At 45.3% G+C, this 26,596-nt stretch overlaps 1 protein-coding gene across 1 annotated transcript in view; it reads right to left on the reverse strand.

The window, feature by feature from the left end:
- The window catches only part of ABCA4 (ATP binding cassette subfamily A member 4), a 128,464-nt gene that overhangs the window by 59,935 nt on the left and 41,933 nt on the right, over window positions 1-26,596 (reverse strand). The window contains exons 12-17 of the mRNA XM_025385846.1: window positions 11,922-12,127; window positions 11,384-11,560; window positions 9,356-9,578; window positions 5,096-5,317; window positions 3,608-3,812; window positions 79-144 (exon numbers count right to left, since the gene is read on the reverse strand). Of these exons, the coding sequence (XP_025241631.1) occupies window positions 79-144; window positions 3,608-3,812; window positions 5,096-5,317; window positions 9,356-9,578; window positions 11,384-11,560; window positions 11,922-12,127 (1,099 nt within the window). The remainder of the gene's footprint in view (window positions 1-78; window positions 145-3,607; window positions 3,813-5,095; window positions 5,318-9,355; window positions 9,579-11,383; window positions 11,561-11,921; window positions 12,128-26,596) is intronic.

The following is a 26,596-nucleotide window of genomic DNA, read 5'->3' on the forward strand; positions in this document are numbered from 1 at the left end:
TCTGTGACCCATGTGCATCCTGCACAGAGCCCAAGGAGCTGATTTCAAACATTCAGATTTGTGTTTTAAAGGACTCACCTTCACCGCCAAGCCAATACGACTCTTGCAGAAGAAAGTACCAAGGAAGCGGGGTTCCATAGTCTCCTAAAAATAAAAACAAATAAACAGAGAAGGTCGAAGGAGTCTCCCTATCCTACCTTACCGCAGTTCTATAAGATCCAGAGTTTATCTACCTCAAATTGTAACTACAGATATTTGTAGTTATCATTACACGGCTATTCTCAGGCTCCTAGAAAGACTTCTCCTTCCAACATATTTTTATCCACACGGTCATGTTTTTGGGGTGTTATAAGCAACAGCAAGACCAATAATCTTGGTTGACATTAGTTTTCCCAAAAAATGTTTCATGAGATTATTAAATCAAGTCCTTTTCCAGGAGTCAGATAATAATAATGGTGATCATCACTAACATGTACTGGATATTCTTTCTGTGGCAGGCATTGCTGTGAGTGCTTTCCATGTGTTAAATAATTTAAACCTCAAAACAATCCCAGGAGGTAGGTAGTAATATTATTCTTGTGAGAAAGGAAACTGAGGCACACGGCGCTTGAGCCATCTACCCCTGGTCACAGATAGTTGCCCCTGGTCACAGAGAGTTAAACAGAAATGTAGGAATTCCAACACAGGTAATCCAGTTCTAATGTCACTGTTTTTAACTCTACACCCCAACCCCTCATTCTGCTGGATCCACCAGGGTTCCAAGAAAAAGACCCCCAAATTTCTAGTCCAGTTCTCTTTGAAAGTTCTGCTCCCTACAAAATGTTGATTTTGTAGAATCATGGTCTCAGCTTTTTTTGAGTTACCATATGTTTCATGGCCTTTGCTGCCATTGAACTGTCTATTCCTCGGGGCAGGTCTGGATCTTTATCTCCACTGCTCTATTCCCGGAACTTGGCCCTGCTGAGCCTCACACACATGTGCTGCTCAGTAAATAGCTGGTGAATAAATGAAAGCTTTAGCTTGGCTAAAATAAAACTTTTGAATTATGTACAAATTTCAATTTTAATCAACTAATTTTCATCTATTATATTTCTTTCCAACAGTCTAGTAGGATAGAAAAAACAGACTAAGTTCAAGTGTCTTGTTCAAAGTCACCGTCATGGGTTGAATTTGGTCTCCCTCCAAAAAGATATGTTGGGGTCTGTGACATAATACAAAATATACTTGGTCTTTGTTCCCAGCTCCTGTGCAGGGCACAGATCTCCTAAAACCCTTGGAATTTCCTGGCAGAAAGGAGTGTCTTTTTTTATTCATAATGAGCCCCTTCCTCCACCACATCTGAGTTTATGCTAATGATGTGACTCAGGATAGAGCCCCAAGATAGCTGCAGTTTCTTGGGACTGGTCACCAGAAAGACGACCCTTGTGAAGAATGGAACTTTCAGTCCCAACCCTCGACCTCCAGACATGTGAAGAATGGAACTTTCAGTCCCAACCCTGAACCTCCAGTAGGGGAGTAGGGAGCTGGAGACAGGGTTATGAAAACTCTTGAACAACAAGATTTGGAGAGCTTCTGGGTTGCTGAACACTTTGAGGTGCTGGGAGGGTGGTGTGTCTAGAGAAAGCATAGAAGCTCTGCCCCCAATCCCATACCGTGCTTCTCTTCCATGTGGCGGTTCCTGAGCTATATCCTTCATTTTAAAGCTGTGATTGTAAGTATAGGACTTTGGCAAAAGTGTGGGTAGCCTGGGCACCACATTTCCAGCTGGCATCTGAAGAGGGGCAGTCTTATGGGACTGAACCCTTGGGGTCTGTGTGAATTCTGGATAGTGTCAGAATTCAATTGAATTCTTGGACAACCCATTAATATAGGAGAATTGGTTGGTGCCAAAACAATAACAACAACAAAAACCAAAACACACATTTGGTGTCAGAAGTGGTGTCAAGAAAAAAGACACCAGAGCGCTAACCCCAGGTACCTCATAATGTGGCCTTGTTTAGGAACAGGGTCATTGCAGACGTGATTAGTTGAGATGAGGTCACATGGGAGCAAGGTAGGCCCCTAATCCAGTCCAGCTGATGTCCTTATAAGATGGTCATGTAAGACAGGGAGAATGCCATGTGCAAATGAAGGATCAGAAGGGTACATCTACAAGTCAAGGAGTGGCCAAGCACCTATAGGTTTCGGAGGGAGCATGGCCCTGCTAACACCTTGATTTTGGACTTCTAGCCTTCAGAGGTGTGAGATATAAATGGCTGTTGTCTAAGCCGCCCAGTTAGTGGTATTTTGTTATGGCAGCTCTAGTAAACGAATGCACCCATGCCACTAGGATGCAAACCCAGGCCTCCTGACCCAGTCTAGAGGCCTTCCTCCTATTGAGGGTGGCTGCCTACCTATTTCTGCCAACAAAGGCTACCCTGAGATGATCTGAGAGCTGTGGGTTTGTCCCTCCTCATGGACTGGACCAGCCTCACCGTCCCTTGCCTGCTCTTGGCTACAGCATCAAGAGCCAGGCATGACTGCTATAGCACAAGAAGGCTGTCGGCTGACTTGGAGACCACTCAGATGAAGGTGAGGCAGCTCTAGTGAGCAGAAAATGCTAATTTGAAGGAAAATTTGATTTTCTACCAAGTAAATACACGACTGTGCAAACAGCCAATTTACAAAAGATGATTTTCCATGCTACAGATTAATTAGATATTTATTCAGTGCCACCAAAGGTCAGGCACTATTCTGGGCACTGGGACTGTCACAGTTAACAAAATAGACCACGTGCCTGCCCTCTGGGCTCATTTCTACTAAGGGCAGAGAGTCAGTAAATACATGCATAAGATACATCATCATATCAGATGGTGAAGAATGTTCCCCAAAATAAAGTAGGGTAAGGGGACGGGAACCCTGAAGGAATGTTGTTTATAGAGCCATAGATATGTAGATCTCTTCAGTCTGGAAAGATCCCTGTGATAATGTGACATTTGAACAAAGACCTTAACAAAGTAAGGAAGCAAGCCTGCAGATATGAGGGGCGGATTGGGGGCTCGGGGGAGAGAAACGTGCTTCTGGCATGAGAACAGCAGGTGGAAAGGCCCTGAAGAGGAAATGCACTTGGTGTATTAAACAGTCAGTAAGGAGGCCGACGTGGCTGGAGCAGAGGAACATGGAGGAGAAGGGAAAATCATGAGATGAGGAAGAAAGTTGGAGGCCAGATAATGAAGCATCTTGGAGGCCAGGATTGAGACACCGGGTTTTACTCTGAACAAGAGGAAAAGCCAGTGGAGGCATTTGACAGAGAGGGCTGACACCATATGACCTTGATTCTGAAAGGATCTCCCTGAATACAGTGTGGAAAATGGACTGATGCGAGGTGGTAGTGCAAGGAAGAGGCTGGGATTGGGAAGGTTGGGTGGTGACAGGAGATCAGATTCTGGATTTGTTTCTCAAGTAAAGCCAGTAGGATTTGCTGGTGGATTTTTGACTTCTAGATTTAAACTTCAAATGCTGGTTCTGACAAAGAGCTTGGAAGCAATGAAATTTAAACTAGATGAATGGAGAGAGCTGGGGATCTGAAGAACTCAATTACCTTTACCCTATAGAGGGGGATGCTTACCTGGAAACACCTGGTCAAGGTACCAAGCGAGTAAGCCGTAGACGGCAGCATCAAGGAGCAAAATCTGCATGGACATCAGGAAGCTGAATTCGTCCCCTTCCGTGGGACTGTTCCCGATGTTGCTCCACTGCAGCCCCAGGCCTTGCTCTTCAAAGCGAACCAGGTACTCAGTGCCAAATCCAAATGCCACCGGAGACAGCAGGCTCTACAGTGAGGCAGAGAGGGCACAGAAAATGAGCAGTGCCTTTTATCCAATGCAACAGCACCCAGATGCCCTCAAGGTAGAGGGGAGGGCCAAAAGAGGGTCCCCATTGCCTCCCAGTGTAAGGTCACCTCAGGAGGGGTGAAGGCAGTCTTTCTCTAGACAGCTAGGGGGAGTTCAGAGTGTCTCTCTGCAAACAAGAGAGTCTCTAGCTGTACAGTCACAAAACACATGAAACAATTCTCAGCCCAGCCCTAACCCACAGTTGCGAGACCTATAGCTTCCTAGTGATCTATGTACCCAAGAAAGTGGCCTCAAAGTTCCATCTGCCTACTCAAGGATTACCAAAATAGCCCAGCTCTGCCCACAGATGAGTCATAAAGATTTCTTGCCACTAATCCATTGTGATCATTTTAGAAAATTGGGTGCTATAAATGGCAGTGATTGATTTCTTATTTAACCTAAGAAATGAAAGGCAGATGCCCTGACACCTCTGGGGCCTAATAAGTGTGAGTCGTGAGAACAAGTCAGACTTTCTGTCTTTTCCCAGCGAGGGCAGGTGGTCATCCCTTCTCGACTCTACAGCACAGAGACAGGGAGACTCCGGAGGACGAGGGGAACTGCACCCTCCAGGGCCAGAGGCTGATTAGAGGGTGGAAATGGCCCATTTGAAAACAATTAGAGAAAAGACAGTGCTCTTTGTCTGGGTCTGGGAATTGTGAACTAGGAAGTTTCTCAGGCCATCAGAAGTCAGTTTCTGGAGTCCTCTCCTGGCCGGCAAGCCTGACTCTGTGGACAGTCTCATTTCTGCACTTCTTTCTGCAAGCACTCGTAGAGCATGTTAAAGTTACTTGTGGAAATACTCCAAGTTTGTTCTGAAGCAAAACAAAAACTTTTAATTAATGGAAACATCTCTTTAGACAGAGAGTAAAGTGGCGAGCTCCTTCCCTTCTGATTCTTCTCAAAGAGTGGGAAAGGAAAACCAGTGAAATGCGCTGCTAGCTCTCTCTTGTGAGTAAACCAAGGGACCCATGAGTTGAACTGGTTTTTTAATGACTTTCTAGGGCAGATGCATCAAGCAGGTGTGGTGAGGAGTCACTGTTGCATCGCTCAGGGTGAGGACTGCTCCCACTTTTGCCCCTGTACCTTTTAGCCTCACATGAACCTTTTAACCTTAGGTCAAAGGCAAAGTGGATGCCCTTAAAGGGCAGGCTGGGTCTTCAGGACTGCTACAGACCCTTCCAAGGAAACGTGTCATAGGACAGGGGCCAGCCCAAGGGCCTCACCACAGCCTTCTTCAGCTCAGCGGTCATGCGGTCCTGCCAGGCGAAGCACAGGATGTGTGGCAGGTAGAGGGTGAAATAGATGACGCCACTACAGGCTGCTGCCACACTGGCCTTGGAGAAGAAGGTGCTGAGCAGGAAGCATAGCATGATGGTGGCAGTGGAGAAAGCCAACAAGAACAGGAACAGGATGAATGGGTCGCTGTAATGTAGGATTCTTCCATGCTGAAACCAAGAGGCCACGCGTCAGTAATGCCTGCCCTTGTCCGGACGCCTTCTCACTCTGCCCTAAAGGGCTCTCTCCCACGAGCCTGTTGTTACTGTCTAAATTTCTACAATGCACACTCCATGCGCTGAGTTCCTTTAATCCTGGGAATGCCATTTTCCCTGGGAAGAGTAACACATTAGACTCCTATCAGTCATCAGTAATGTTAAAAAAAATTAACTGGGAGACCATTAGGCTGAAACGGCCCCAGCATTCTGTGTTCCTACATCAGCAAACCAAAACCCAACTCAGAGAAAGTTAACTAGTCACAAACTGCCCACTACTTCTAATCAGGCACTTTCCATGTGAACCAATCAAATACTTGCTTTGTTTTTCTTTGTCTTGCTTCCCTATCCCTCAGAGGTGCCCTGAACCACTTGTGATCTGGAGCCTCCTGTGAATCACTGTTTGCTGGAATCAACTCTTTAACATTTTAATGTGCCTAAGTTTCTCTTTTAATAGTATTTATTAAGTGTTAAGTAAGCAAATCCTCGGTGAGAAGAGTGGTAATGTGGAGAAATATGGCTGGGACAAGGGAGGAAGACCTGGGTAGGGCGTCTTGGAGCATCTCCAGGGCCCTGGATAAACCAGGTATATGGGAAACAAAAGAGGGAGATGGGAGGGGACTCCAGAGGAGCTTCAACATTTTGCCTGGGGCCTGGCCTGCCCGATACCATCATCTGTACTTGATTTTCTGAGACTTGCTACCCACACAGGTGAAAACATCAGTAATTAATCCAAATCACTTGGAAGTGAATTGATCCTTCCCATCCATGAATATCACACAAATACATTTCCTAGCACCTGCTGGCAGTATTCAGTAACTTTCACATTAACCAATGAATCAACCACTTTGGCTATGTAGAAAATAGGACCAAACTAGCAACTTTCACTAGGGGAACTGCTATCCAATTGCACTATAAGATAAACTGAGATTGTCAAATGTATTAGACCTTCTTGGTTATCCTTTGCTGGAGGCATCCTATGAGGCAGTTTACTCTCTGAACACACAAGTGAGTACATAGAACTCATCCTGTGCTCTTCCCAGGAACATAAAGGAACAAATAGGTCCACATCCTAAATGAGTTCTGATCAGTTGGCAGTAGTTCGCTGGAGTTTTGGGTTCCTCTCATAGAAAGGAGAGACCGATGGCAGTATCTGTGACGGGCATGCGAGAGCTGAGTGGAAAGAACGTGCCTTTTGTCTGCTGCGGCTGCCATTTCTCCTTTCTGCTCTCCTGCCTGTGGGTACTGACAGAACAGACTGAAAACAGACAAAACAAATGGCAAGGGGGGGGGGCGCGGGGCACAGAAGAGACCCATGCTTAACCAGAACCCAAATCAGAGGAAATCTAAATACAAGTCTAGATTAGGACTCAGAGCTCCTGATTTTGTGTGTCACCCACACGCAGCTCCATAAAAATAAGTCCATGGCTGAACATGTGGCTTTTGGATGGAATCACTTTAAGGTAGTTGTTGCAGTTCTCAGAAGAATGAAATCCATTTCTTTTTTATGTTTATTTTCTTTAGACAGAGCTTTGCTCTGTTGCCCAGGCTAGAGTGCAGTGATACGATATTGGTTCACTGTGACCTCCACCTCCTGGGTTCAAAAGATTCTCCTGCCTCAGCTTGCTGAGCAGCTGGGACTACAGGCATGTGCCACCACACCTGGCTAATTTTTGTATTTTTAGGAGAGGCGTGGTTTCACCATGTTGGCCAGACTGGTCTGGAACTCCTGACCTGAAGTGATCTGCCCGCCTCCATCTCCCAAAGTGTTGGGATTACAGGCATGAGCCACTGCGCCCGGCCTGAAATCAATTTCTTTCTTTCTTTTTTTTTTTTGAGGCGGAGTTTCACTCCTGTTGCCCAGGCTGGAGTGCAATGCCACGATCTCGGCTCACGGCAACCTCCACGTCCCAGGTTCAAGCAATTCTCCTGCCTCAGCCTCCCTAGTAGCTGGGATTATAGGCACGTGCCACCAGGCCCAGCTAATTTTGTATTTTTAGTAGAGACGGTGTTTCTCCATGTTGGTCAGGCTGGTCTCGAACTCCCGACCTCAGGTGATCCACCCGCCTTGGCCTCCCAAAGTGCTGAGATTACAGGCATGAGCCACTGTGCCCGGCCTTGAAATCAATTTCTTATCCTTGCTCAAAACAAAGTCCCATAAACTTCTAGGACTTCTAGGACCACAAACTTCTAGGACTTTTCACTGACTTAAGCCAGAGGTGTAACTCACTCTGTGACCCTACAGTTTCACCAGCTGTGGCTTCCTCTGATGGCCACTTTTCTTTTTGTTTCTAATAGCTTGAATAACAAAGGGACCTTCCCATTGTCCCTGCTTCCAGCTTCTTTCCTGTGTTGCTGAGGTGGGGAGGAAGACACAAGGGAAAGGTGGGAGAGTCATTCAAAGGAAAACCCTGTTTTGCTGTGGAAAGCTCTGTTTCCGTCATCACTGGAACAATGTTCTAGTTCCCACAAAGAGAAACCCTTTTGTGCATGAAACTCCTGGTGAACGTTTTTTACCTCACATCATGAAAGCTTTGAAGACCTAATGGCCCATTCTTACGAGGGCAGATCTCAATGCTGCTTATCAACAAGGCAGGCAAAGTCTCATGGCTGTTGCTAGTCAGATGTTTACACATTTTTACTCCTTTAATTCTGAGGACACAAACATGTTGGTACTGGGAAAAGGAGCAGACTGAGGGATGGGAAAGAACAAGGGAACCCTAGATGAGGACAAGGGGCTCAGCTCCTCCCCTCATCTCTTAGAACTTTGGTACCCTTTGCAAATGTAAAGCCACATCCAGGTGGGGTCAGGTTGTTTGAGCAGAATGACCTCTACCTTAGCATTTGTTGTGCTAGGACTCTAGCACAGGGCATAACCAAGGCCACAGATCACTGGATCACGGATCCACACTAAAAAGACAAAACCTTCAGATTTAGTACATTTTACTGTAAGGAGAAAGGGCAAGATTTGGCTTCACTGGAGATGTTTTGTTTGAACAGGATCTAATGGAATATTTGTGGATCAGGTAGGTACCTGATATGGGCCGGCATGGGATGGGAGACACTCAGCCAGTCTGTGGTCACTACACACACTGCCTAGTGTGGTGCAGCACTTCATATCATGATGGGGAAGAAGCAGAACAAGCTCAATCCATCCATCTCCGGAGCCTGCAAAGCCCGAAGTCTAAAAATTATACCAAATTCCATCCAATAAAATATAAAAAATGACCTAAATTTATATCCTTATCATTTAACAAGTACAAACAATGATCTACGGTGGAGGAGCTAAAAACGAAGGATAGCAACATATTGCAAAATAATGTTTCATTTCCAAGTCTAGCTCTCAGAGGAGTTGCGAGTTTGCAGAGGACAGACCAATGGAAGCTGCCTGTGGCTATAAAAACTCCTTATCACTGAGAAAGGATGGACTCCAAATTCCATCCTTTAAAGAGAGAGAGGTCTTAGAGATTTTTCAGGCAGCAGAATGTTTTTTGGTGAAGCCATGTAGGAGGTGACCATGATGGTGATTAGTAAATAATCCAAATCTCCTCCCCTACTGCTACTGGAAAGGCAAAAGCCTTTCCCCATTTCAACTCTAGCCAGTAGTTACAATTGTAAGCCTAGGAAAACACTCCCTGAACTGATTTCTTCTGTGTTTGGAAACAGAAGACTACTTTAATTACACTATTACCCTGTGCAGGGCTCTGCTAATAGTAGCTTCTCCAGATGGTCGTGGAATGGGACTGGAAAGTCTGTGTGGACCATGGACCCCTGGGCAGGAAGTGGGAGATGGGAGGATGCTGTGATACAGTGGCTCCTTCGGGAGATTTCGTCTCTCTGAGTGTCTCCCACCTTGGCTAAAAGGAAGGACTGGGAAGCTAGATGTCACGCTCTCTTTGGTGGCCAGATGTCTAATACAGGCACATGAACAGGATGAAAGGGGAGAGGAACCAAAGTATTCAAGATTTTCTGGGCCTTCTCCATTTGGCTTACCATGATGAATATCGTCAGGAGGAAGATGCTCATTGACATGATGGAGAAGCTGTCCAGGAACCAGGTACACCAAATCACTGCATTGGAGACACCCTGATTTTTCAAGGTCTCCTTCAGTCTCAATTCCTTCTCCAAGACAATGCTCTTCACAGTCATAGAGACAGAATAGATCCATGCCAGCACCATGAAGATAGGGAAACAGCGGTTCAGGATGATCATGAAACTAAACCAAGAGGAGAGAAGCAGAATAGTAGAGTGTTCTGTACCTGGTAGATGCAGAATAAATGTTTGTTGAATTAATGTGTTGAGAACAAAGCCCAGATGGAGGGAAATGAAAACAGGAAAACCTCCCCTGGACATTCAATGGGCTGGAATCTTTTAATACATTCCACGTTAGCCCTGAAGCATTATTTTTTGTTTATAGCAGAGTGCTGGCTTTCTGGTTAGCCCAGGTGAATGCTCTGCAAGTAAAATGTGTCAATAAAATTATATCCTCTATGTGAAAGATCTCCCCTGTTTAAGGCCTTGCAAGGACAAGACTGCAGAGTTGATGATGTGGATGGGATCTGAGTAGATAGCTACATGCTGACACCGAAACCCAAGAGTGTGGAGCACTGACAAGGGCAAGTGGTGGTGGTAAGATCAATAACTTGGCTCCCCAAGGGGTCAGCCACCCCAGCACAGTCTGCCCTGGTAGGTCAAACTCTAGTTACACAAAAAGATACACAAAATAACTAATCAGTTTGGCACTTTCAGAAGGCAAATGATCCATCAATAAATCAGTTATCCAACAGACACTGGCTCCACCACCAGTCATGCACAGGTGGACTAGACCCTGGTATATCCACCCGGCAAACAGCGTAGATTTGATATACTGGAATGACTTTGTTGTGAACTTCACACATGTTTTCCCTGTGTTTCATGTGCTAGTAAAGCCCTTGGGATTATTATCTATTGAAAACTGTTGTGTGTTGTCACTGGAAGGGCCCAATTCCAGCATGGGAGGGTTTCAGGAAGGGAAGCATACATTCGTAAAGCCTGCATTTCTGGGACTGGCCACCAGAGGACTCTCCCACACCAAATGACCTAGCACCCTATTGCCTCCCCACACCCACCTCACTTCCCCACGAGCCACTCCCATTCTGATCCCACAGTGGACCTGGGCTTTTGCCCCTGGATCCATTTCCTAGCTCTGCCTATTGTCCAAACCCAAACTAACTGCAGATTGGCCACTGTTATCTCAAGTTTTCTGTAGAGCTGAGGCTAGAAAACCCACTGGACAGTTATTAAAAGAGGGCTTCCTGTGTCCACACTGAGTTTTAGGTGAACTCAATTGTAGGTGTCTACGGCTGTTTGGTAGTGTGTCTGACCCCATCTGTAATGACAAATGAGCCCTCCAACCCTGCACCCCGGTCCTTTCTCTACCACCCCCCAAATCCATGTTCAGCGAAAACAGTAGGCTGCTTGCTTGGCTTGCTGCTGGTCAACAGATATGCAGGCCTGGGATGGGGGTGTCCAGGGAGGCGGGGCTTGAGCTCATCAAACACATTCCTCTGCCTCGTCATTGAGCATACATCATGGAAATGTTAGTTAGGGAAGGGGCTGCATTATTCTAGGGCTCCCAGGAACCAGACCTACTGGCCATGCAGAGTCCAAAATGAATGCTGATGTGGCAATCATTGGGCAAACATTCTGACCAGAACCCTTCCACATGCCAAACATACTATACAGTGGGGAATTTGTCCCCTCCCCGAGCCTCACTTCCCTTGCTTTAATTTTCCCCTTCCCTCTTCCAGCTACAACACCATCTCTTTTCCCTTTCCCACCACTGCACTGACTCATCTGTGCCTGCCTGGAGCTTGGGAGAAGCAGGTTCCTCAGTCAGAGCTCCATGCTCTCCAGTTTGGCTCTGCTCCCTGGGGCTCTCTCCAAAGCCACTGAATGCTTGAGAGCACCCCAGCCCACCCCAGCCCACCCCAGCACCCCCATTAGCATGTCATGGAGGAGGGTCGCAAACTTCGGACTCACGAATCGTCCACGAAGCAGGGGTAGGGCATCTGCTGGAGGTAGATCCCAACTGGAGCCTCCACCTGCACCTGGCTCCTTGTGATCCCCTGTTCAACCATGTCCTGCAGATAGGCAAACCCACCCCAGATGTACCGGAAATCTTCCACAGGATCAGCTCTGGGACCAGAATCCCAGTACCTGAAAAGACACAGAGGGACAAAGGATGGGAATGGGCTCGGACAGCTCACTCACACCTCCTGACCACAGGGTGACTTGGAACGCATTCTCTTAAAACCTTTATCTTAAATGTTTCCAAAGGATCTAATTCTACTTCCTAGTCCTCAGTTTAAATCTCAGTTTTGAATATTAGCCACAACGTAACTCTGTAATTGCTTTCATTCAAGGACTCTTTGTGGAGCTTTATAAAATATCTTTTTTTTAAATTTAACTTAATTTTATTGATTTATAGGCCAAGTCCAGTCTCAATCCCTTTCTCTCTACCAAATGTAATTTCCCACTGACTTTGGAGAAACACAGCGAGCCCTTCCTGTAACATCACCTGTCTTTAATCTTGTTGGTTTTCTCCACCACGTCTATGTCCATTCGGATCTTATACTTCACGTGGGGTGGTAGAGAGCTGGTCCAGGGATACATGTCAGGGAACACCACTCCGGCCCAGAACCTGTTTTCCTCCAGTAGAGACAGGGCACGTTGGGTGAGCTGAGTTTCATCATTGTAGCTTTCAAACTTATCCAGGACCAAGCACTGCAGAGAGTCACAAAGTTGAGAGAGTTTGAGGAGGACCAACTGCAAAGACTCAACTGCACACACAGAAAGGCAGAGGATAAGAGCTGCTGCCCCAGGAAATGGTCAAATGCAAGGAGGCCTATAAACTTAATGTTTGCTTAACTCCAGAGTCTGGTGTTAAGTTTTCAATGTGTCCAGATGTAGGGGTGCAAGAGAGCTTGGAAATGCTGACGTGCTCTTATGCCTGCAGAGCTAGTGAGGACCACACTTTCCAGATGTCCAAGGCTGTCCAAATATGCAAGTCCTCAAAATGACAAAAATACTCCAGGCTTTTACTCCCCAGCATGGGGAGGCGAGGGAGTGGGGTCACACTGGCTACAGCCTGCTTTGAAGATCAGAAAGACTGACGATTAAAGAGCTTTAAAGAGAGAGAGAAACATTCCTAGCATTGAACCTTTCTGGCTCTCTCCAAACACACAGGATAGCCAGCTGAGGGAAGAGCAAGGAGGAAGAGAGAAAATAACAGACAGCCAAAATGACTTAGTCAGGGAAATCACTTCCAATTACAATTGTATGACAAGTAATGCCGGGGGAGGAGGAATTTCTATAATATGCCTCTTTTCTTCTCCTGGAAGAGGAAAAAAAAACCGTTACCCACAAAAGAGCAGAACTAAGAATGTTTAAAAATTTGAATATGAAGGTTGTCCTCTTGTATAGATTTGTTAAAGCACTTATATTGTTACTTGCGTCTATTTCCTTATCTTTAACCTCTTGTTCCTATCATTGCGAGGGCTATTGGTGTTGACATTTCTTTCTTAGCGTGTAACTCACAAGAGGTCAGATGGTGTTGTCTTGATTAAGTTGTTCCCTGAATGCATAGTGAGAGTCTGCAATGTGCCAGAGCCTGGTCAACTCTAGAAATACAAGAAGGAAAGATAAACATCTCTTCCTAAAAGAAAGTTGAGAGCTAATGATGGAGAGGATTGGAGTAAACCAACAACCATAATGTGAAGGATCAGGTTCTAATGAAAGCAAGCCCAGTGTACTGGGGAAGCCCAGCGGAGGGACGCAGCTAAGTCTTCCTGGAGGTATCAGGGAAGGCTGCCTGGAGGAAGAGCCTCCTGAGTAGGAGGATAAGCAGGAATTAGCTGAAGAGAGGAAAGTGGGGGAAAGGTCAGCTCAGGCTCAGGGAACAGCACATGAGGTATCTGGGGACCTACAGGAATAGAGCAGTGGTTCCCATCTGTGGCTGTGCTTTAGAACCACTGGGGAGCTTTAAAAGATACCTATGCCAGGCCCTACCCCAAACAATTAAATCAGAATCTCTAGTGGCAGGGCCAGGGCATCCATATCTTGTAAAAAGCTCCCCAAGTAATTGCAAGGCACAGAAGGGAATGTAGGGTCAAGGGAGGTGAGTGTGACAGCAGCACTAGAAAGGAGGGTGGGACCAGACGGTTTGCTCTGCGGGACTCAGTAGTGTGAACACAGGGCTTCCCCAGACACCTGCTTTCAGTGCTAAGACCAGGGGAGCTCTGGGCAAGCCTTAAAGAGCCATAGGAGCTAATGCAGGGTTTTAAGCAGGGATATCACCTATGGGATCGGACTGTGATCACCGGTAGTGGAGAAGGGGGAAAGCAAGCAGGAAGACTGGGCTATTGACGTACTGCAGGCTTTAAGCAACAGATTCATCGCCACAAACTGTCAGTTACCAGGAATCCTCATTTTACTGAAGAGGAAATTGAGCTTTATAAAATATCTTATTTTGTTGAGAAGACCCCCCTGAGGTCACACAGAGAGACAGTGGCAGAGCTGGGACTCCCTCCCCAATTTCACCTGCAGGCCCAGAGTTCTTACTGCCACACCAGGAACCGTGGGAAAGGCTGGATCCACAGCCTGGCACTCGGCACCCTCGCTACTGTCTTGTCAAGTAGGCGGATCAGCAATTACTACTTATCCTCACTTGGCAGCCCAGGAACTTAGGTTCAAGGAGGCTGAGTGAGTCCCCCAGGGTGGTAGAGTAGGTATCAAACCCCAGTTCATTTGATTCCACAGCTATTACCCAAGAAAGAAAGAAATGAGAAAGGCGGATAGGACATAAGGACCTGACCACAGAACCAAGCTCCACTGCACTGGGAAGAAGCAGGCAAACCCAACTCGTTCACTAAAACCCCTGACTCCCGAGTCCCACCTGCGCCTCAGAGCATGCACCGGAAGCCTCCGGCAATTCAGAGGCTGTGTTTGAACAAGGGGCTGCACACCCACACTTCTTGGGCCTCCTGAACTAAACTGTCCCACCTCAGCCTCCATGCCTTGGGGATGGGTCCCATGTAATGTTCTTAGTCTTCTAGATAAAAAGGAATAAAACAAAGAAAACTATTAGTGTTCCAGCTGATATGGGCAGAGGAACACAGGTACATGAAAAATTCTAAAGGGCCCAGGCTTAAGTGACACCACGCTGATGAGATATTAATAATTACCTTAAAAGGAAATGGAACTGGTATTTCTTTGGGCCCAGGCTTAAGTGACACCATGCTAATGAGATATTAATAATTATGTTAAAAGGAAATGGAATTGGTGTTTCTTTAAGAAATACCAGTATGTGTAGTCACCCACCATAGAGCTAAGGGAAATGGCTAATTTTCTTTAGGCAGTGATTCTCTCACCAACAGGCATTGCCCAGCCTAACACTGACCAGTCCTTAAATGAGATGTAGGACTTAAACAGGTCACATCCCAAAAGTTCTCAAGAAGTGTTTGTTTCTTCTGGACAGAAATAATGTAAGATTTGCTATTTGATTAATAGCTTGGGTCTGTTGAGGGCGAGGGTAGGTGGGATCTAATATGTAGACCGTTAGCACAGTCTCCGACTATGGGCCTGGCATACAGTGTTTGTCAGTACCTAACCCACCCGACCACACTGCTCGACGACAAAGGATTGACAGTGTGATGATTGGGCCAGGGGCTTCTGAACTGAACTGCTAGAATACATTTTAAAAATATGCATTTAAATTACCTTTAGGGAGACCTCAATGTTCTACAAAGATAAGTAGTAAAATAATCTCATTTTAATTGGTTTGTCAAATTTAGAACTGCATATAGAGAAGTTTAGTGTTGGCAATTAGAGTTAATCTGCAATTTAATTCCTAAAATGAAAAACAAAATTATTTGGGGAGATGAAAGTCTTTGCTCTTCACGTTGTGACACACACATAGAATGTTCTACCCGTTCACTCAGTCGTGGGGCATTTGGACAGAGCCCTGGAGGGCTTGTGGTCTGATGTTCTTACTTGGCTGGAGAAGAATTGGGATCAGAGGAGCAAAAGGCCTTGCCCAAGGTCAATCTAGGTCAGAAGCAGAGCCTGCATCCATGTCTTCAGTGCTGAGCCTGCAGAGTGCCACTGTTCCCTATTGTTACTCTGAGGATAAGCCACCCTCTAGCCTCAAGCTGGGGTGTAACATCCTGAACAAGAAGATCTTCTGCCCAGAGCAGCACTGTTCAGTAGAACTTTCTGCAGTGATGGAATTGTTCTATATCTGCCCTGTCCAATATGGCAGGCAGGAGCCACAAATATCTACTGAACACTTAAAATATGGTTAATGCATCTGAGGCATTGTGTTTTTACTTTTAATTAATTTAAATTGAAATAGCCCTGCATGGCTGCTGGTTACTGTATTGGCCAGCACAGTTCCAGAGACAGTAAATTCCTTGAGGCTGGGGCCATGGCTTGTTCACCATGGTCTCTGGAATGGCATTTTGTCATGACAGGACCTCGATATATGTTTACTGAGTTGAGTTGGTTTGTGTGTTTTGAATATAACTCTGCATCCTACCTTAGAATCACATGATAAACCAGGAGAAATTAATAAAACGTGAATTTTTGCTACGGTGCTAATGACAGTATAACTCTTAAAACAAAAAAGCTAGTAAAAATAAATACATTTTAGTAAGATGACTCTCAGAGCTATCTGGCCCATTCTCTTTGAACTCCCCTTTCATGTCTTAAGGGGGAAATCTATACAGGAATAAGCAGCTGATGTTTTCAGTGGCATTGCTGACTCCTGTGATGACGTGGGCTCCATCCTGGCTGGTTTATCAGGCAGCTGATTCATAGTCATGTTTCCTGATGCATCCCCCTAGATTGATACCTTGATAATCTCTAGAGGGAAAAAAACTTAAAAGATTCTCAAATGTTCATTTACCCTAAAACATCTGACCCATTTTCAAAGGTGCTTTGTCTTCCTTGTCTTGCAAATTGGTGTAGCATACTGTTTAAGAGTCTAACAGACCTGTTGCCATTTCCTAATTGTGTGACTTCTGTTTCCCTACCTACAAAATTGAGCTATGCCCTATCTCATAGGTTTGTTCTAAGGATCACATGAGATGGTGTTTGTGAAGGCTTACATGTGCCTCCCTGTAGGAATAAAAGCAGATGCTTACTGAAGGCTTACTACGTGGCCAAAACTGGCCCAAGGACTTTACTCTTATTCACCCATTTCATTCTCACAACCACCTTAGGAGGTCCAAGTTCACTTAGGAGGCACGACTAAGCAAAGTAAACCTCTGGAGAGATTCTGTGTTTTTAACCACTGTAGTATACCAAACCGTCTCACCAATAATGAGGACCTGATAAATACCATTTTTATGACTGTTTTTGCAAAGTATCTTGAAAGTCAACAGACTTTTAAGCCCCAGCCAGGTTACCTTTTAGCCATGACAGCTGTTTATCAGGGGAGGAAGGGAGCTATTTTCTTTAAATAATGTGTCTGGGAACATATCCCATCCTGAGCTGATCCATAACACCTCATCTGGTTAGAACAATGCTATGGACAGATGCCAAAGCCCATGTCCCAGCTGGGCAGTAGGGGAGGTGAGAGGGGGTGGGTCCTCACCCACTGATGCTCGCTAGCTGCTTGTCGGTCATTAGGTGAAAGTCAGACAACTCCGCCCACAGGAAGGCCTTATAAAGCTAATCCTGAATGTCATCCTCCCCACGTCTTCCCAAGGTCAAGGTAGAGCAATTGTAGAAGCTGCTTTGGACATGAATCAGATGTTCCTGGGTCACCCTCTGAAGTATGAGTCATGAGGTAGCCTGGTATTCTCATGGGGAAGCCACCTGCCTTGCAGCAAGTGACCTCATTCCCTATCGGTAGTTGCTTTGATCCCTGAAGTCAAAATCTTGGCTAATGGACATGTATATGAGTGCACATGTGTACATAAGTATGTTTGGGAGACAGAGACGAATGAATAAACTCTCAGCAGAGGTTTTTGATTTTGATATATTTGATCTGATTAGCTCATAAGTTAGAACATAGTAGGTTCTAGGAGGCTAAGGCCGTGGAGTCTATGTGCAAAAGCTGTCTGCTTCCACACTAAGAGTAACTATGCAATCATGAACGTTAGGGAAGAATGTAGGTAGACAAGAACTGGCCAGTGTAAGGTGCTCAAACCTAGCACCACTAGTGGGAAAAGAAATCAAAGGGCGTCTTTGTTGAATAAAAACACAGTGTCTTGAGGCCTCAGAGGCAGATTCTGGGCAAATGTTATAGCCAGAGCTCAGAATCTCAAAGAGAACCTCTTTGATAATGCCCTATGACAGCCAATGGCAATAAAGCAAGAAAAGGGCTTTCCTCCCGCCCCTTAGTTTCCTAACTGCTGTGGCTGAGCCCAAGTGGCAGGACCACTACCATTTGAAGTCCACTCAAGTCCTACAGCTCTTTGTTGGTTGTTTTGCTGGCACTGACCAGGAAGCAGAGTTCACCCTGGTGGAAGAGGTTTGAGCCCTCTCCAGCGCAGGCAGCTGTGCTCAGGACCTCTGGAGAATGCAGTCATTTGTTTACACAGCTAAATCAAACACCTCCTTGGGAGGACAAGCTGCAGTAGCAGCAGGCTTCCTTCTTTCACTGTGACCTCTCTGTCTCTAATTCAAACACATTTGGTCATAGATACATTAAATTATCTGTCAGGTGGGAAACGATGTCCAGTGGAGGCCCAGAAAGAAAGAAAATCTTTCTTTTTGTTTAAACTTGATGATCAAAGTGGGGAGCAACCCTGCGCTGGCGTGGCATAAGAGGACATGTTTTGACTAATACACCCAGGACGTGCTAGGAGTGAGGTCTTCGAGGGTAAGGGAGCCACGTCCCCCTTAGAGATGTTGGCTGTATAATCCCGCCTCTCACATCTGTAACTCCTAAACTCAGGCTGAGAACAAAGTGGACGATGAATGCCCATGGAGGGCTCGAGTGGCCCTGCTGGTGTCAAGGTAGACACCTGGGGTTCCTTCTGAGAAATGCCAATGGATGTGGGCAAACATCCCAGAATGAGTTTCCTGGCAAATTTAAACAGTAACGTTCAAGATTTATTTCCCACGACATGGAAAAAGCCACTGGATAAAATAGCCTTGGGCTGTGTTGGTTGGAATGGCAAGTTAGAGGCTGAAGGCACCGCAATGAATTTTATCTTGCACGCTGGGCACCGCAAACAGACATCTGAAACATTCACCCACAGAGAGTAAGGAAACACATGACGACTGGAAAACAAAGGGACAGGAAATGCACAGCTGTTAAAAAATGTCTGTCTCTAAAATAAACAAATTAAATACTGAAACAAATAAAAAGATCGAGTTGGAGCACAAAGATTCACACTGGGGCAAAGCCACTAGGCAACGCCTATGTTTAACTGGGTCCAAAGGAAGAGAATCACCTGGCTGACAACTGCAGGGCACTTGAGCTCTCAAAGTTTCTTGTTGAATCATCCCAACAACTTAGGCACATGGGCGCTACTATATTCAAAACATTTGATAATCAACAGAGCTGGGCACTGACCAATCAGACCACATTCTGGCCACAAACACCCATTTTAGCCGCACCAGTGAATGCCACTTGAACTGCAGTTCGGGTTATCATCCTCAGTTTTCAGGCAATGAAACAGCAATGTTGCCTCCAATCACAGAGCCCACTGGTGCAAGAGATGGTGTCCTTTCACGCATAGGATGAAGCTTTTGCAAGCCATACCGGCTGACTCCAGGCACTACTGCTTCTCCCCTGATGCTGCAGCCACACCTCTGCCCAGCCCGTCCACTTCTCTTGAGCTTCACACCTCTGCGCTTGCTTATGCTCTTCCTCCTGCCTGAAACCATCTTTCTTCCTTGCTTAGCTGGAAAATTTAACCTTTACAGCCCAGAGCATCAGTTATGAGTGTCTACTCTATGTGACTACAGCTCCACTAAGGTAAGTTGGGAAGTCAAAAGGAAAAGTAAGGTAGTTTCGGCCCTTGAGGGGTTCAGGGCCATGAAGGTGCAGAAGCGTATAAACAAATCATGATCAAGGGCTACAGGGAAAGGAATGGTGCATAGAAGAAGGCCCGAAACATAGGACCTGAGTCCCGAAGCATGGGTGTGGGTGTTGACCAGTCAGTCAAATGGGGGAAGGATGGAAAGGTTCAGTGGTACCAGGTGGGAAGCCTGGGGCAGTCCCATAGAACATGGAAGAAGCGTGAAGGGCTAGACTGGGAAGGCCTTTACTTTATTTATTTATTTATTTATTTATTTATTTATTTATTTTTGGGGGACGGAGTCTTGCTCTGCCGCCCAGGCTGGAGTGCAGTGGCCGGATCTCAGCTCACTGCAAACTCCGCCTCCCGGGTTTACGCCATTCTCCTGCCTCAGCCTCCCGAGTAGCTGGGACTACAGGCGCCCGCCACATCACCCGGCTAGTTTTTTGTATTTTTTAGTAGAGACGGGGTTTCACCGTGTTAGCCAGGATAGTCTTGATCTCCTGACCTCGTGATCCGCCCGTCTCGGCCTCCCAAAGTGCTGGGATTACAGGCTTGAGCCACCGCGTCCGGCCAAGGCCTTTACTTTAACAGCAATGAGGAGTCACTGTGGAGCTGTGGGTGCTAAGTCATAGCAAGCCTGGGGTTTTAGAAAGATCTTGCTGGAAGCAGTTGGGAGCTGAACAGCAAGAGACTGAAGGCCTGGCAACCAGCTAAAAGAGACAGTACAGGCTTCTGTAAACAGAGGCCATAAATGGGGAAGAAGGAGGAATTTCAGAGATAATTTGGAGGAAGAATTGACAGTGCTTAGAGGATTTATAATGTTTTGAATTGGATTTGTACAATCTGTTTCTACTCTATCAGATTGAATTATGTTCTGCCAGTCCTCTGAGATACCACTATTATGGCATCATTTAACGACACACTTATCTCTCCCATGTGAGCTTCCAAGGAATCAAGGATTAACAGCATTTATTCAAGTGTGGGTAGTTCAATCCATGCAAATGCATGAATGACTGAATGAATTCACATCTTTTTGGTTTCCTACTCTAATCTAGCTACTTTCAAGCAGAAAAATCTAATCATAATAGTGCCTATTATGCTGCATATTACAAAATAATATCTGCCTTCATTGGATTCATTATATAATTTATCCAGACAATACTTACTGAACCCCTATTAACGTGGGCTGCATATGATAGCAGAAAGAGCTTTCTCATCAGAGTCAGGCAGCTCTGGGTTAGAATTCCAGATCCCCCATTCAGCTATTGTATTATGTTAGACTGTCAACCTCTTTGAGTCTCTGCTTTTAATTCTATAAAATGACAACCATGCTTACTAGGCAGGTCATTGGGAGTATGGCATGAGATGAAATGCAAAAGTGGCCAGCAGGTGGCTGGCTCATAGCAGGTTCAATATCAGTCCACCCTATGAGCTCCATTGATTACTATTTGGACCTTCACCTATGACCCCAGCCTACCCCTTGCCCATGTTTTCCTTCTTCAGGCCAGTTATATGTTTCTTAGAGGCATGAAATGAGGTCATTGCCTATGAGTTACTTAGGATCTAGTTCATGGCCCTTGAAATATGATTGTTTGTGTGATGTAGACTTCTGTGCTCTTTCTCACAATCCCCTGATTTCTCCCTAGCCTTCCAATGCACATCTAGAATCAATAAATTAATAGAAGAAAGCAATAGGACAGATAATTCGCAAATATTTATACATCTGACTCTAAAGCACATTACATGATCAGCAGTTTTATCTTCTTAATCCTATTTTTTCTTAGGTTATCCTGAAAAATACGTTCCCTGAGTCCATTCTGTTTGGGTGGTGGTGGCATGTGGCCAGGAACATGCAAGGTGCAGAGAAAAAATAGTCCAAAACTCTGGCCTTTGAGAATTCATCAGCAAGATAATCACCACGTCGATAATAAGGAGTTATGCACGTGTATTGACTGTGCTGACAGCAGAGGAAAAAGAAGTTAATGAACACGTGTTTTTTCACAGCTTAGAGAAATACAGTGGTTACTGATTAAAGTACAATTTTATGCCTTGATCAGAGGTATTTTTGTATTAAAATCTGGCTGAATTCAGCTTCCTGATGTGAAATTCAAGACCTGAAAATCAAATATATTATGAAATGAAAATACACTGTGAACTCTGAATAGTATTTCATCTGTGCCAGGCCTAATCTTTTGCTAAACAAAAAATACAAAGGGGAGGGATGTGTATGTTTGTTTTAACTGAAGGATAATAAGAAGAATAATGTATTAATTTTTCTAATTGTGCTTTTCTCCAGAAGCAAAATATATCTGAATACATTAGAACTATAAATGAATACACATACCAGTTTAAGATATTTGCCTGTATCCATTTGTCCTGTGTCCTCAGATATGGAGAAGAGGGTGATTGGAAGGCCCATGAGAATGAATGTCTCCCCATGCGTGACGTGAGGCTCCCCAAACCACCATCATCTATTTTCCTACTCCACCGCCTCCCTTCTAACCGGGCCGTCTGACTTCCATTTATTTCCTCCTGCTAAGGGGAGGGGATCAGAGGAAAGACAGAATGTATGTATGGGGTGAATGAGATTGCAGTCGTCATTGTGGAGAGGGTCTGAGACACCAGACCATGGTCCACAGAAATGCCAGCATGGTGCTTGGGCCGCCCTCCTGGGAGGGGCCTATACTCTCTACTCAGAGTCCCCAGGCAGGCCTTCAGCAGCCCAGTGAAGCAACATCCTTGCTTTCCTGCCCTGGAGAGACCTTTAGAGCCATCAGCAGAGAGTTTTCATGGCCTGTCTGCTACTAAGCCATCCTCAGGGTGGGGAGGTGAATGATTTCCAAGTCTTCTCCAGACTTCCCAAAACACAAGAACAGAAGCAGAAAATTCCAGGACAAGTCACAGTGACGTGTTTCTTCCTCACACATTTCCTCCCTGCTGTCTTTTCCTTTCTGTTCATTGCTCCCTTGTTTTCCTCCTCCTCCACCCAAGGGTAGGAAGACCAGAAACAACCTTATCACAGCTGCTGGGCTTCTGCCCCCATCATACCCCTCTGCTAAGAGGCCCTCGTGAAGCCCTGATGGCCAGGGAGGATGTGATTTGCAGCTCTGTGATTCCTACAGGAACACCAGCTTGGAGGCCTATTTACAGGAGGCACTAACATCATTTTCTCTCCTGAGCAATGTTTTTTGGCTTGTATTTTGTTAAAAAGCTAATATTTATTAAGTGCTTACTATATGTCAGTGCTTTGCACGAATTAGCTCATTTAATTCTCATTAACAAGCCTATTAGTTAAGTACTGTTAATATCCCTATTTTATAGATTTGGAAACTGGGCACAGATAATAGGAATTTGAACCCAGGCAGTGTGGGTCCAGAGACTGAATTCTTAACCATTTAAGCAACTAATGTGTTTTGAGTATCTATTGGGTGCCTGGGGCTGCATTAGGTACAAGCTGCATGGAAAAAATAATCCTTCTGGAAAACAAGCCATTTATGTCATGATACAAATGTCAAGTAGACAAGGTGTATTCTTCATAGTACTTCACAAAAACATTGTGAGAACCACTGAACTCCATGCTGCACAAATAAAGCAATAGAGTCTCTCTCCTCCATCCACACCCCCGGCACAGGTCCTGCTTATGTTATAATAGCAGTGGGTGGATGGTGGTGGGCCTGGGAATAAGGGCTTAGCAGGTAGAGTCACCATGAGAGGAGGGAGATGTTAATTGAGTAACTGTACAAAGGAACTCCAAGGTCCCACAAATCTAATAGGTCTGTAAATATGCAGATAACCAGGCCTCTTCCCTGGAAATTCCAAGCCAGTCATTTTGGGTTGATGCTTAAGAGTCTGTTTTGTAAACAGACCAATAGACCAGTGGAACAGAACAGAGGCCTCAGAAATAACTCCACACATCTACAACCACCTGATCTTTGACAAACATGACACACACAAGCAATGGGGAAAGGATTCACTATTTAATAAATGGTGTTGGGAAAACTGGCTAGCCATATGCAGAAAACTGAAACTGGACCCCAACCTTACACCTTATACAAAAATTAACTCAAGATGGATTAAAGATTTAAATGTAAAATCCAAAATCATGAAACTAGAAGAAAACCTAGGCAATACCACTCAGGACATAGGGAAGGGCAAAGACTTCATGACTAAAACACCAAAAGAAATGGCAACAAAAGCCAAAATTCACAAGTGGGATCTAATTAAACTAAAGAGCTTCTGCACAGCAAAAGAAACTATCATTAACATGAAGAGGCAACCTGCAGAATGAGAGAGAAAATTTTTGTAATCTACCCATCTGACAAAGGTTTAATATTCAGAATCTATAAGGAACTTAAACAAATTTACAAGAAAAAAACAAACGACCGTATCAAAAAGTGGGTGAAGGATATGAACAGAGACTTCTCAAAAGAAGACATTTATGTGGCCAACAAACATATGAAAAAAGCTCATCATCACTGATCATTAGAGAAATGCAAATCAAAACCACATTGAGATATCATCTCATGCCAGTCAGAATGGTGATTATTAAAAAGTCAAGAAACAATAGATGCTGGTGAAGCTGTGGGGAAATAAGAATGCTTTTACACTGTTGGTGGGAATGTAAATTAGTTCAACTATTGTGGAAGATAGTGTGGTGATTCCTCAAGGATCTAGAACCAGAAATACCATTTGACCCGGCAATCCTATAACTGGATATATAACCAAAGGAATATAAATCATTCTACTATAAAAATACATGCACATGTATGTTTACAATAGCAAAGACATGGAACCAACCCAAATGCCAATCAATGATAGGCTGCATAAGGAAAATGTGGTACATATACACGATAGAATACTATGCAGCCATAAAAAGGAATGAGATTGTGTCCTTTGCAGTGACATGGATGAAGGTGGAAGCCATCATTCTCAGCAAACTAACACAGGAGCAGAAAACCAAACACCACATGTTCTTGTTTGTAAGTGGGAACTGAACAATGAGAACACATGGACACAGGGAGGGGAATATCACACACCAGGGCCTGTTGGGGTGGGGTGGGGGGCTAGGGGAGGGAGAGCATTAGGACAAATAGCTAATGCATGTGGGTCTTAAAACCTAGATGATGGGTTGACAGGTGCAGCAAATCACTATGGCACACATATACCTATTTAACAAACCTACACATTCTGCACTTGTATCCCAGAACTTAAGGTAAAATAAAGAAAGAAAATTTAAAATTTTTTTAAAAGTCCTGTTTTATAGAAAGCATTCAAGGTCATTCTTGTCTTCAGACAAGTTGGTGATCACTTAGTAGTTGCCTGCAGTTTGGTGCTGCCGCCATGACTGGCACCTTCTGAAAGGCCACTGGGGAGCCTGTGCTGCCACTTCCAGAGTTTGGAGAGAGAGGGTCATACACTCTGGAAAACTGTGGTGGCACCAGGGCAACAGGAAGTCCTCAAGAGCACCAGGTGACAGATAGAGCTAGGCTTTTCCTCGCTTATCCTCAGGACTTACAAGTCTGAGACAAGAGGGCATGCTCCCGAGGGCCCTTGAGTTTATTCCCTCTCCTATTGCTCGCAGAAGCCCCTACCTTCCAACAGTTCTAGATGACACAGACCCAGATCTGGCCCATGGGCAAGAGTGATCTGCCCTTAGATGGAGTCATTTACTGGAAGTATGAGGGCAAGAATTTGAAAATGACTGAGATGTACTCCCTGATTCTAAATAACTCCCAGATTCTAAATAGCTGCCCAGCCAGAGATGGATATGTCAACAGCCAACTCTAATCTAGCTGGGAGAGGGGTCCGAGAGAGGTGTGAAGAGAGGGCCAGGAAGCACGGAGGAGTGAATGACTAAACCTCCGTCAAAGCAGAAGTGACATTTGAGAGCTGAGTGTTGAGTCTCAAAGAATGAATGAGTAGAAGCTCAGCAGATGAGGAAAGGGACAGTCATTTCAGGCGTTGGTAGACATACACTTTTCTACCTTGCGTTTCTTCTTTTGGGGAAATATATTCCTCCACTTCACAGTAATCCTGCTCATAGTAATGGCCCTGCGGTGGGTAGCTGACCCAGGCCTCCCAGTCAGAGTACAGAGGGGTGGGTACAGGAGCCAGACTGACAGGGAAACTCTCTAGGAGCATGCTTCTGCTATGGGAAGGGGATTTTTGGTGTACAGATGACTGCTAAGGGCTGTAAGCAGGTAGGGCACCAGCAGAGGAGAGAGCTTGGCTAGGGCTGACGCTGAGCAGAGACGAGTAGAAAAGTGAGGTGGAAGGACACAGGGGCTCATGGTGGCTTCCAACTCTTGGATCCCCCTGAACTTCATTATTTATGTCCACCAATAAATGCTTTCTTTTTGTTTAAGCAAAAAGCTTGTGACCAAAAGTGCTCTAATAAATGAGCAATGAAAACAGCATTTGCAAAGGGTAGAATCCCAAGACTTCATGGAATGGGAATGCCTGTGGGCGTGAAAGGGCCAGGTAGCAGACTTGAGGGTGTGCAGTGAGCAAGGGCTGGGAAGGTGGGGAAGGACAGATTTGGAAGGGACCTATGTTATTTGGGGGTCAAATCATTAAGATTTTAAATCGGAGAGCAATGTAAGCAAGATTGCAGAACATAACTCTGGTGCCAGTGTAGAGAAATGCCTGGGCCAACAGAGGCTGGACCCTGGAGTCCAGGGAGGAAGCCTTTGGAATGGGCTGGTGCAGAGATGACAAAGCCTCTAGTCCTCAGAGAGCCTGGAATGCAAGAGGCAGAGCTGAGAGATATTTAGGAGGGAGAGGAGACAAAGCTTGGTAAGAGAAATCAGAAGGGCAGGCTCTGAACTCAGGCATCTCCAGAGCTGGATCCTGTTTGCTTCTCCTAATGGTCATGCAAGGATCTTATTTAACCTCTTTAAGCACTGGCTTCTTATCTGCAAATTGGCAATGACAATGGTGCAAGCCTCATGGAGCTGTGAGAATTAAATGAAGCAAATGTGTGTAAAAGCACTTGGCACAGTGCTTGGCATAAAGTTACACTCAGTAAGTGACAGCTGCTGTGTGGAGGGTGAAGAAGGAAAATTAGGGATGACCCTGAAATCCCTCGCTTGAGAATTTGGGCAAACACTGATGATGTTAGTTAGGATAGGAAATACAGGAGGAGGATATGTTTTATGGGCAAAGAGAACATACAGTTTTTGGAGGGGACGTGTTTAGGCTGATGTGCTTGTAGAAC

This window comes from Theropithecus gelada, chromosome 1 (genome assembly GCF_003255815.1).
Source record: "Theropithecus gelada isolate Dixy chromosome 1, Tgel_1.0, whole genome shotgun sequence".
Lineage (NCBI taxonomy): Eukaryota > Metazoa > Chordata > Mammalia > Primates > Cercopithecidae > Theropithecus > Theropithecus gelada.